The 12,217-nt window shown below is 38.2% G+C and overlaps 1 protein-coding gene across 6 annotated transcripts in view; it reads right to left on the bottom strand.

Annotated features, from left to right (window-relative positions):
• PLEKHH2 (pleckstrin homology, MyTH4 and FERM domain containing H2) overlaps positions 1-10,254 on the bottom strand; it is a 53,163-nt gene extending 42,909 nt beyond the window's left edge. For 5 of the 6 annotated variants that reach the window (XM_085315842.1, XM_085315845.1, XM_085315843.1 and 2 more), the window contains exons 1-2: positions 10,108-10,254; positions 7,985-8,114 (exon numbers count right to left, since the gene is read on the bottom strand). In XM_085315842.1, the coding sequence (XP_085171968.1) occupies positions 7,985-8,107 (123 nt within the window). In that variant the 5' untranslated portion in view covers positions 8,108-8,114; positions 10,108-10,254. The remainder of the gene's footprint in view (positions 1-7,984; positions 8,115-10,107) is intronic. The other variant, XM_085315849.1, reaches the window with a different exon arrangement.
• Positions 10,255-12,217: the final 1,963 nt, after the last annotated feature.

Below are 12,217 nucleotides of genomic sequence, written 5' to 3'. Positions count from 1 at the left end.
CATTACGTATACAAGGCATATGTACATACACATACTCCTGCTGTTCCTCCTGAAGATTGCTAATAATTCTGCAGTAACAAAATCACAATATCTAGTTCATTTCCAACTACAGAAATGCCTAGCACTGTTCTCCTAGCTAGGCAAAAGGTGCTTCTTAACTGTTAAGTCTCTCTTAAATTTGCTATTTATGTGAACTATGTTTACTATGAAATCCTTCCCTTAGAACAAAATGAAACCTACAAAAATTATCAGTCTTCATCTATTCAATCTCCAGAATGATCAGCCTCAAAATTTTTATCAGACTCTGTCACATGGGAGCACCAAGTTACATTTTGAGTTATTTCTTTTGAGTTCTTTTCAAACTTTACAAATGATTTTAAGAGAATTATTTTAGCTTAAATGGTTTCTCCAGAGCTCACTATATGTATGAAACAGTACAAAATGAAAAATCAATCTTTTTACATTTCAGCTGAGTTCATTCTAAAAAAAATTACTGATTTGGGGGAAAAATTATATAAATTAAAAATACAGAACAGAAAAGCCCAGGGAGAGAAGTCTTCTAGAACTGGTAGACTAGGACTACTGCCAATAAACAGATGGACAGACTTAGAAAAGTTAAATTCAGTAGTGGAATTTGGGGAGGCAGTGTCACGAAGGTCAATTGAGCAACTTGTAATCTTGGCTGAATAATTAGTTTGTGCTTTTCCCAATTTCAGTCATAAGATTTTCTTAAGCTTTGTTGGAATGTTCTTTCTGGCTCTCTCCTTTCCCAGCTCAGATCTTATCTTGTCTTATAAAAACACAAGCAAATACAAATTATGTATATTTCCAGTCTGGTAGAAATAGATGTTACAATATTCAAAATCTTGAGAGAAGGGAAGATACTATTTTGACAGGATGGAAGAGTGCTCAAAGGCATGCCTGGACAGATAGGGAAAAGAAGTCTCATGTATTTCTTAAGGTGTAATATCTGGCTGTTGATCTCCCTACTGTAAGGCAGATACCTGTTTTATTTTATCATGGTACTGCAACTGTGTATGTTCTGCTACTTTTGTCTGGCTGAACTGTGGCTTCTGATAAGTGGACAGAACTGTAACGCAATTTAGAGTCAGAACATGAACATCAAAAATAGGAAGCCTTTCCTCCTACCACTCTGAGAGGTGACTTCTATCAAAGGTACAAGTCAGTGTCAAAGTCAAAAAAATTGAAAACTTAACTTGATTGAAACTGAATTTGTTCATAAAATTCAAGTGTATATGACATCTAGGGAACATAGATGATAAAGGGGCAAGAGGTTCCAGAAAAGTATAAGACAGTATAGTGCAGTCTGAAGACACAACAGATATTTAAAAGCTAAAAATACTCATGTACAAAATGAAAAATAAATGCATAATTAGTACAAAAAGAATTCCCTCCAGGAAAAACAGAGAGAAGATGTCTGGTAGCACCTGAAAGTGTAACACTAAAGAAATCTTTAATCTGCTCAGGATCTGCCCAGATGCCTGCTCACCATCAAAGTTTCCAAAACTTCCACTAATTTCTCCATTTCAAGTAGTCTAAAATAGAACTGATGCCCTCCGTACCAGCCAGGAGAAGATACTCATTCTCTAAGGGTTGTGTTTTTCATGCTATTTTACAGTCTCTTCTCTCCAAGAACAGCTAATGTGTTGCCTCTTGAGTTACCCCCCCTCCCTTTTTTTTTCTGATCTTTACCCTCCTTATAAAGAATACAGGTTTAAGACATATGAAACCAGTGAAACAAAACAGAACCACTATCACAAAAAGACACAGGGCAACAGAGCACTGGAACAGGTTGCCCAGAGTGTCTGTGGTGTCTCCATCCCTGAAGATCTTCAAAAACTGCCTGGACACTATCCATCCTGGGCAACAAGCTCTAGGTGACCCTGCTTGAGTGGGGGGGTGGGAGGGTGGAATGGGGTTTGGACCAGATGATCTCCAGAGGTCCCTTCCAGCCTTTTGTGATTCTGTGACTCAGTATTTCATCCTAAAAGCTTTCTTCCAGTCTCTGGGGGCCAAATAATTTAAACTGTTCAGTGACTTAGGTCTGGAGTTCACCTGGACCCAGGTGAGGATCTGGGACAGGTCTATCCAGGACCGACTGCCCTAGGTAGCATGAAGAGCTGGCTTCAGGCTTGGCTCCTCCACCTCGTGCAGCTCTGCAGCGCTAGCCCTGTAGGTTTTGAACACTTGAAAAAAACATGTTAACTCCTGCGGCAGCATGGGGCAACACAAAAACATGATTCTGGTGAACTGCCAAGCAGTGCTCACGGTATTTCCCACCCTTGGACCTGAATTCTCCTCTCCTCCTTACAAAATAATAGTGGTAATGCTTCTGGGAACTGCAGCCCCCTGACCAGGGCTCAGCGCACACTCTGGCTCAGCACCACGCTGCACTGTGCCAGGGAGGGCTGCGTTCCAGCCATGTGGATGCAACCGCTCTAAAAACCCCAAGGCTGAGGGATTGCACCAGCCCACGTGCATTCCTTCAGAGGGAGTCTATCTGAATTATTTTCTATGATGACAAGTTTTCAAAGAGCAACCAGAATACTGAAAAATAACCTTCATTTGTGTAGTTTTGGTACTCCAGTATTTTGTTCCCCGTTACTTTATCCATCATAATCCTTTGAATGCAAGTGGAAATATTTATTGTGCCTTTTCAAATTTCACATTGGCAATCTCTGTACTAGTCAAATACGTTACAGACATTTCCTTTAAATGATTCATCTTAAAATTGTCATGCCATGGATAAAAAGCACACTGCATCAGCTTCATTTTTGAAATGTCAAATGGCATAGCATAAGTATGTCTGAAAAATGAATAAATATACGTAACATGGGTGCAGCTGTTGGTTTGTAAGAATTGAAGTCAGGAATGTATCATGCTTTGGAATTTATTAGAAATAGTATTTGGCCTACAAATCATTATTTTTCATAATCTGTATGAGAATTATTAATATTATTGGATTTGCCATGTACACATTCAGATGCCAGCTGAGCATATGTACAAAGAATATCCGAATGTAAGGTTAAAAGCAAACAAATCAACATATGTATAAAAATAATCCCCTCTCTTCCTCATGTATATTTGTTGAAAATCATTCAAAGTACAGAGTAATGACCCTCAGCCCTGAAGGAAACAAACCCAGAGATGTTCACATAAATGCAAAGTATTACTGGATGGCCCATAATGCAAAATTTGGGATAGTGCCATATTCAATCCTTACAGGGTATGATGAAAGAGAAATTCGATGCAGCCAGCACAAGAGTAAATTTAACATAGCTATGTAGTTCTTTAACTAAACCGATTTTAGTGGTAGGAAGAACATTAACTTTTTATCTAATGTTACACATACTAATTAGGTGAAAAATGTACTTACTATGAAAAAAAATGAAGGACACCAGATTTTACTATGACATTAAATGCTATCTGGAAGCTAAACTTTCAGTAGAATACTGAAATATTTCACTCAATTACAGGTTTTTTTTTTCAGTAAACTTGTCATATATTTAACACTCATGCTGCAACAAAATAAAGGCTTCTACTTAAATCTTAGTTCCACAGATATTCTAAATTTGGCGTACTAGGGATACTTTCTACACCATTCCTTAAATTCCTGTAAAGACTTCTTCCATTTACAGCGGCAGCTTCTGCTTAAAACTTTAACAAGGCCTCTTTCTCTATATGTTAGGTTTATAAATACAGACTCTTTACTTGGCAAAATGAAAACAAATAAAAACCCAAACAGATAAACAACACTCTATAATCCTTTGCTTCATGCTCTTCCCAAGTTTACTAAAATATAAAAGCTGTGGTGGCCATACAGCAGAAGTGCTTTAAAGTTTAAATATAAATTTCTCAATCTCCTCAACCACTGAGGTTCAAGGAAGAGTATTTGCTGGATTTACAAAACCCAGTAAATGTTTTGTTTTTCTAAATTTGAACACATCTATTGGAAAAATATACAGAAGACTTCCCATTTTGATCTTCATTTATTTGCAGGCGGTCTCTTACATAAAATAACCTTGCAAAGGTATTTGATTTCCAGTGTAAAAGAGAAGTATTTCAATTAATTCACTGCCCAGATATATGTACAGAAGCACATGGGTTGCAGACACAAATATTTAAAAAGGATAGATTAAAATCATCTTTCTGAAAATCTAGTTTTAGAATAAACTATGGAACAAATGTAAGAAAAACTATAATGTCAGGTTCTGAGAAGTCATATAAATGCTCTACTAACATCTAAGCTTTTTTTCCCAAATTCACTGTCATGAAGAGATTCCTGTCAAATACAGACAGAGGAAGAAGGTTGGAGAATTACCAAGCCAATTCATTTATATTACCTTCCTTTAGAGACCAGCTGCTTTGTCACACTATCACTCTCATTCTGTTTTCTACAATTACCTAATTTATTACCAAAGAGGGTTTTACATCTGTCATGCTATGGTATTGTGATTTCCGTTGCTATTTTAAAATAGAACACTATCTGGTGCTATTGTTTAATGTTTTAGTATACATTTCATAGCACAGAGATGATAGTAAACAAAACCACAAATAAATGACTATGCTAATCAAAGTAAGAGTGTGAAATATTTGTATGTTTTGCAAATTAGAAACAGTTTAATAAACTAACAAATAGCTTATATAGAGAGTGGCTGTATGGACTGACAAAATCTTCTCTGTGTTTTCCTCTTATTGTTAGTATCTGGCCACACATCAAATATTAGCGCATTAGTTTTTCATTATTCACTTTGTTATTTTCCAAATACATTTTTTGAGCAAAAATTCCTTGTAGCTTAATTTCAAATGAGTGTGAACATATCATTTTCTTTACAAATGCAAGCTTGTGCAATTTGGAATTTTAAAAGTAAGTGAAAAATAACCATTGGATCATTACAAACAAAACAAATATACAAATAAATGCATGTAATACCTTAGTGCACAATTTTAAAATGGTTGGTTTTGAATGTCAACAGAATTGGTGAGTCTGCAGATGAATATGGCTTCATTTTGTTGAGCTTTGGCCAGTGTCTTTGATATGTTTTATGTTTTAGTTGAATTACAGTTTATAAATGAAAGACTTGTATTAAAAAGTTGAAGTGGCAAAGTAAGGAGAAGGATAATTTCTTAAGAAATCTGTTAAAGCTAAACTCTGGAAAGAAACATATAAAATTATCCCAACTGAATACTTGTTGGACTCATGCTTTTCAATGGAAAATATTTCTCCCCCTTTCACCTCCTTTAAACATCTAGTTTTTGGTAAGATTTCTGAGAAGTTTAAGGAAAATCAAAACAAGAGGATTACAATATGACAAATTATTAAGAATTTTTGGTATCTGTTTCGGAGTAATGTTTCTCATAGATGAGAAAAAACGACAAATTTTCCTTTGAATGCTTAGTGCCGACAATTTGTGATTTCATCCCTCACATTATCCTGTCTTCTCGTAAAACACTGACTTCTGAAAACATACAATATGCATACATTTCTATTAATTTAAGAGGTCATTTCTAGCAGCTAAGAGCCTGCAAATGCAAACTGTAATGGAACAAAGCAAAAAGGCAAACAGAAAGAATTTTACTTTTAAACTTTACTTCTAAAATCTTTTTTTAACTCAAATGATTTTGTGAGTGCTGTTCATGAACCTTAACTTTTTGGTTGCCAAAACTATAATCAGCAGCAGCTGCACAAAACATTGTAGTTATGACTGCTGGAAAGTCCCTAAAAAGTCATGTCCAGGCTTCAGCCAGTTGACTTCTATTCCAAATGGTAGTGATCCAGATGGGGTACAGAAACACAATATATATATGACATCTAACAGCCCAGACTATGTAATTGTCCAAAGATCTGTTGAGTTTTACAACAGATGGTATTAGCCTCTTTGATAGATGCTTCAAGATTGATGATAATGATTTATCAACTAATCTGGAAGCCCTGCTAATTGGAATGAAGAATGTAAACAGTTTTCATGCTTTTTTTTTCTTTACTTTTTTTTTTTTAATTCCAATTTCATGAGGTCTCAAAACATGGCATTTGTGCAGCTGTACATTTGTGTAGCTCATCTGTGTAGCTCTTTCCAAATCCTTCTGCAAGACTTGCTCTGTGAGAGTATGCCATACACAAAAATTACAGGATTGGGCGAAAAAATTTTTGTTACACTGCTTTTTAACAATAGTATTTTTTAGTCATCCCAAAATAGAGGTATTTAGAGTGTCAACTATTAAAAATTAAATTCCAGCAGAATACAATTTTAGTACACAATAATTTTACATTGCTGTGAATTCTAACTTTTTAGTAAAGTGATAGTTAAGAGCTAGATGACATAGGTGAACTGCTAACTGGGGTGTGTTCTCTCTCACTTAAGACTGTCTTGGTACTTGAAGTGGTAAGCTGCAAGTGTGGCACCAATATTTAAGAAGGATTTTGGCAAAGATGCAAGCTATTACTGATCTGTAAGCTTGATGTCTGTAGCAAGCGAATTAGTAGAAACAATAATAAAATGGAATTAGGGATTATGTGGATAAGCAAGATAGACTAGAGAAGAGCTGAAGTGGCTTCGATAAAGAGGAGCATTGGCTTGCAGAGCTATTGGAGGTCTTTGGAGGAGATTACCAGGGCTGCAAATAAGGGAGACCTGGTCTATATAATCACTTGGATTTTGAAAAGTCCTTAAAGGAGACAAACAGCCACAGGATAAGAAGAAATATCCTTGCATGAATAAAGAACTGGTTAAAGATGAAAATAGAGAGTAATTGGCCCCTTGACACAGTGAAGGGAGGCCATCAGCAGAGGTTTGCAGAGATTTTTGCCAGGCCTGTGTTATTCAGCAGCATCACAGTGATCTGGTGACAGCAATGGGCAATGAAGTAACAAAGTTTGTTGATGGTATTTTGTTATTCAGAATAATAGAATCTGTCTGACTAGAAAGACTTACAAGAAGGTCTTTGTAAGATTTAGGAATAAAATGACAACTGAAGCACAACACACAAATATGAAGGACTTTGAGTAAGACATTGGAACTAAGATAGATAGCTCCATGAAAACATGCTCGATGGTCATTTTAGCTCTCAAAGTAAAACAAATGTTAAGCATTATTATGAAAGGAATAGAGCACAAGGCTGCATGCATCATCCATTTTTTTCATAAATATGCAAATAGATTTTTTCCTGCTTGAATACTACTTATACTGTTTGTCCCCCCAAAAAATCAATATTAATGATGGCATAAAATCACAGAGTTCTAACGATTCTGTAAACTATTTTGTCCCTTGTACTGTTTTAATTAACTTGTTCTGCAGAAAATGCTACCTAGTAAATACAGTAATTTTTCATATTTCAAATTCAGACTTGTTTCCAGTTGACTGATGCGGTATACATATCTAAATGTTAAGTGTAATGGTTCTCTGTGGTGAAATAAAGCCTAGACTGAAACAATATGCATATATATACAGATATGTACATATATACACATATAAAAAATAATTTTCAACTTCTCAGGTACCAAGACTCAGATGAATAGCTGTAGTTTAGAGATGTCATATTACAGGAAAAATAAGTCTGGTGAACTGTATGATTTGATAAGGAATACTGAGGAAAATAATACCTCTAGAAATTTTTCCCAGTGACTTCTGCTTGTGTTAAATCAGATCCTAAATACTTAGGAAAATCTGTTAAGCATTTATTTTGATGCTGTAAAGGTGACTATTGAATACATATTTTTCTCAGCAGGAGATTTGCCTGCATGTTCTTATTTGGAAATGAACAATTCTTTCTAGCAAATCAGATGTGTTAAGTTCTTTGTCAGAATTAAAAATGCCCGCTTTCCATATATTTTGTCTAAAAATGCTTCTATTTCCCCTCCAGAAAAAATCCCAGTAGTTTTTATCTCAAAGCATGATCTGTGATCAGCCCCTATCATCAAAGAAAATCATTTATCCAGTATAGAAATTAATACCATAAAACCTACCTTTTCTGCTAACAACTCTCTGATCTTGCTTGCCTGAATACGAAACTTCATTAACTGTGTCTCCAGAGTTAAACATCTTTCCTTCCAGTTAATAGTACCTTCTGGCTCTGAAAGATCAGCCATATTTATGCTGGAAAAAGAAAGGGGGCAGAAGGGAACATCTTTAATTGCATCTGTATTTAATATATCTGGCACTCTTTTAATGTACATACTAATTTGTTTTATAGGAATCTCAGGAATACCCCAAACTTTTGTATATAGGTAGCTTCAAAGCACTGAGCAAAAATTACATTAGCCTACAAAGCCCCTTATCATAAAGGGGGGATTTCTGAAATCTGGGTTAATAATACTTGGGTTTACGTTAACCTCATTTAAATAACTTCAGAGATGCAAAATGTTTTACCTGATAAGCAGACAAACATCACACATTTTAATCTTCAGTTACTATCCTTTCATGCACAGAAGAGGCTTGTAGAGAACTGAGTTTTTGTTAGAAAATGCCATATACAGGTATCAACTATATATGAGTTTTGGTTTTATTTAAGTTCAGCATTTGACAAAAATTTTTTAAGTCTTTTAAAATTCCTATGCTTATTCAGATTGTCTTGAAAATTTAATACCCCTAATAAGAGGCAAGGAGGAGTTTATAGTGCCAGTTGTAAAGTCAGGTGAGCAAAGGCCCCCTAAAGGGCCCCTGCAGAAAAAACAATCCTTTCACTGTAACTGTTGCAGATCTTGGAGCATTTTAGTTCATGTTTGGGGTTCAAATTCAAGCTTTTATCTCCATTTAAGTGCTCATGCTTTCCTGGAATTAAGCTCAGTGCCCTTCCGGACAAGCACAACTGGAAGAATTGTTTAGGATGACAGCTGGCTTTACACTGTGGGTTGAGTCAACTTGAGAAGCCAAGAAAATCATCTGTATATAAGCAGAAGGACTGGACTCTGCTGTAGTCCAAAGTATTTGCAGACAGCTTAATAGAGAGTAAGCAGATGGCTGCAGGTAGGCATTCAGTCCAAGAGGTTTCCTTACGAGCAAAGGCCCTTTGGCATCTAAATTATCTCAGAAGTGGGGGGGGGAAAGAAAAGAAAGAAAAAAAAAAAAGAAAGAAAAAAAAGAAAAAACACCATCCTCCCATGGAAGACAGTTGAAACACAGCAAACAAAAATGTTGGTCAGGTTGTTACGCTGCACACACGTGACTTCTGTCATGAGACAATGTGGCTTTGCAAAAGAAAAGCAAGTTGCCACCAGTTTCAGCGTGATGGGAGAGACTGGCACAGGAGACTCATCCATGGCACATAGCACTCATCCCTGCACTGTTGACATGGTTAGAGGAGCTAGATTAACAAGTGACACCCTCCAAGCATTCCTCCTCCTGATGCAAAAGCATGGCTCCTAGCTTCTCTTCCTCCCACCATCACAAGAAACCCCAGCTCCCTCCCTCGCATCCCCGGCTGGCAGCTGCAGCAGGGCAAGAAACTGTCCTGATGCCACGAGGAAAAAAGAAAGGACAAAGCATTGCAAGAGAAAGAAAGCAGTAAAGAGGATTCCAAAAAATCCTTAACTTTTTTTGGATATATCAAATAATATTTTTCAGTTGTCTTCCGAATTTTGAATGTCTCAGATTGCTCTCAAGTTTATCATGGCTAAGCAGATGAAAAACTTGCATTGTCTCAGAGCTTTTCTTTCCTCTCGCATTCCCTAATTTCCTTGTGCCTGTCACTCCTTGCTTTTATCTACAGTCAGAAGGACAACAAGGAAAGAACTGATCAAGCTTAGTTTTTCACTATCATCATTTGACAGAAGGTAACTGCTCCATTTCTAACTTTCTCTGTCTTGCATGCTATGATTCAAGCTGTTAAGAACGAGCTTACAACCATCCCTATTCAGGAATCCCAGCTCAGGAGCTCAGGAATCAATCCCCGTGGCATTAATGGCATTTAAGCACGTTATTAAAATAGTTTCCTAAGCTGATCCTGCAACACTCAAAATTCTAAGCTTTAAGCACATGAGCAGTTCTTTGACTGCAAGACTCCTCGGGGATCAGCGCCTTTTACCATTTCCCCTATGCTTTAAGCCAGCCAAGGAAATTCCCTGGACTCTTAGGAAAGCAGATTTCTCACCGTTGTCCCGTATCCTGCCCTCGGCCCCTTCTCCTCCTGCAGAGTCCCCACGTATAGTGGCACTTCCAAGCAGTAGAGTCTCCTACTTTACAATGGAAGGAGAAGTTTCAGTTGTGGATTGATCTGGGCAGACAGTCTGGATTCTGGTCTCCTAGGGAATGAGGAATGACAATTTCCTTATTAGACTTTGTCCATTTAGGAATTTTTATAATATTTTCCCTTTTTGACTGATTGCTGCCACACAAGACAGACATGAACTCAGCCAACATCTGGTTAACAGTAGGATATTCCAGTGTTTGTGGCGGTGAGAATACAAATGGCTAAAGTAGTGTAAGATTTTTTTTCTGCGCTGCAGAGTACTACTGGGTGGAGTTTAAAATGTTTGTGTTTCAACAAACAAAACATTTGAGTAGATGGATTTCTGACAGTGAACAACGCATTCACCAAGTGGAGTTTCTCAATGTCCAAGCTAATTAATATTCCTCTGTATAAACACTGCAGATAGAAAGTTTGCAAGTAACTCCTTTTATTGTGGGTTGTTTGTTGGAGATTATAATAATTTACTTCATATTTTCCAAAAAGCCAATGGGTTCTGGAAATATTTACAGGCACATAATAGGCTGTTTACAGTTGTGGAGTGAGTGATCTTACTTTGAATCAATGACTTCCTGTTTCTCATTTGATTTCTCAAGGGAGGAAAAAAAATGAGTTCATCTCTTCTGGCTTAATAGAGTATTCTGAATCAGCACTCTAACCTACACAAAGTCCTCCCCTTCTTCCTGCTCCAGTTCCCACTCCAAAAAACCTCATTTTTTCTGATTTTTTTTAAATAAAATCTTTTGAAAAGTAAACTAAAAAAGCACACATTAAAGCAGTAAGTTCTAATTATGCCATCAAAAATTAATTGAGACAAGTTTGACAAGTCTGGAAAGATTAAACTCTTCTTTTTCATTTTTTAAGTTTATAAACCTCCTCACAGGCTTCAAGAAGTCAGAATGTCACATTCTCTCCAACGGGACTGAAATAATTTCTTATTCTTTGCTGCCGTCTTGGAAATTATCAAAATACTTTTCAGGGGGAAGGAGGGAGCAATGTTCTAGTTTTCTGAAGCATGCTAGGAAATTTACATATTCCTTATCACATTGTCAGTGTTTTCCTTGGCTTTTAACAAAACACAATGTTTAACTAAGTATTTTCTACTCTATGTTCTAAATGTCCTTTTTCCGCTGGGGAAAGTTGGATGAATCCTTCTGTTTCACTAGGAACGGGCTGGCAAAGCAGCATTTGTTGCATTCCCTAGAGCAAACGGCTCTAAATCCTAAAATGCTATGGCCCAAAGTTCGTACCTCCCAAACTTCCAGCTCCTTCTTTCCACCTCCCTCACTGAAACTCAGCACTGACAAATTATTTTGGAACCATAAAGGTCACCTGGGAGAACGGAAGGGATGACTCGCCATGTGGTCCTGTTTGGGAGTCAAGGAAGTCCATTCCAGGGTTGTCACTGGCCGGGGCCCCGTGTCTCAAAGAAACGCTTTAACCTTGCTAACTTTATTTTCCGTGTGACTCGTTCTGCAGGATTCTCGGCTCAGACAAGCTACAGCCCAAGACATTCAGAACCTCCCCCGAAATCCGATTCCCCGGCTATCCAGACGGTCACTCCTCGGCAGCAACGAGGCGGCGGCGGCTCCCCGACGCCAGCCCGCGTGCTCGCGGCCCGTCGCCACCTCGCTGCCTTCACGGCCAAGGGCTGCAGCCCGCCGAGCTCTGCCCTGGCCGAGGCACCCGGCGAGCGACGCCGAAGCGCGCGGCAGCATTTTACGCCCCTTGGCCGGCGATGAGAAACGTTCACACGAAATCCTGCAAGCGGAAGGCGCGGGTATTTTTGGGAAGATGCTCAATGTGGCTAAGTTTTTGTCTGGAAGTTACAGTTCTCATCCCCATCAAGGCGGAACAGGGAAAGCCGCTAGGGCGAGGGGCGGCCGCTCGACGGGCCTCCCGCCACGGGGGCACCGCCGTCAGCGATGCCGCCGTGACGTCACGGCAGCCGCCGCGTGACGTCAGGGAGCGGGCGCGAGGCGCCCCGCCGCGCGGTGGCGCTGCCCGGCGGGGG

The sequence above is a fragment of the Rhea americana genome, unplaced genomic scaffold (assembly GCF_003343005.1).
Source record: "Rhea americana isolate MKP2758 unplaced genomic scaffold, rheAme1 scaffold_44, whole genome shotgun sequence".
Taxonomy (NCBI): Eukaryota; Metazoa; Chordata; class Aves; order Rheiformes; family Rheidae; genus Rhea; species Rhea americana.
This window is presented reverse-complemented; position numbering and strand designations above follow the sequence as displayed.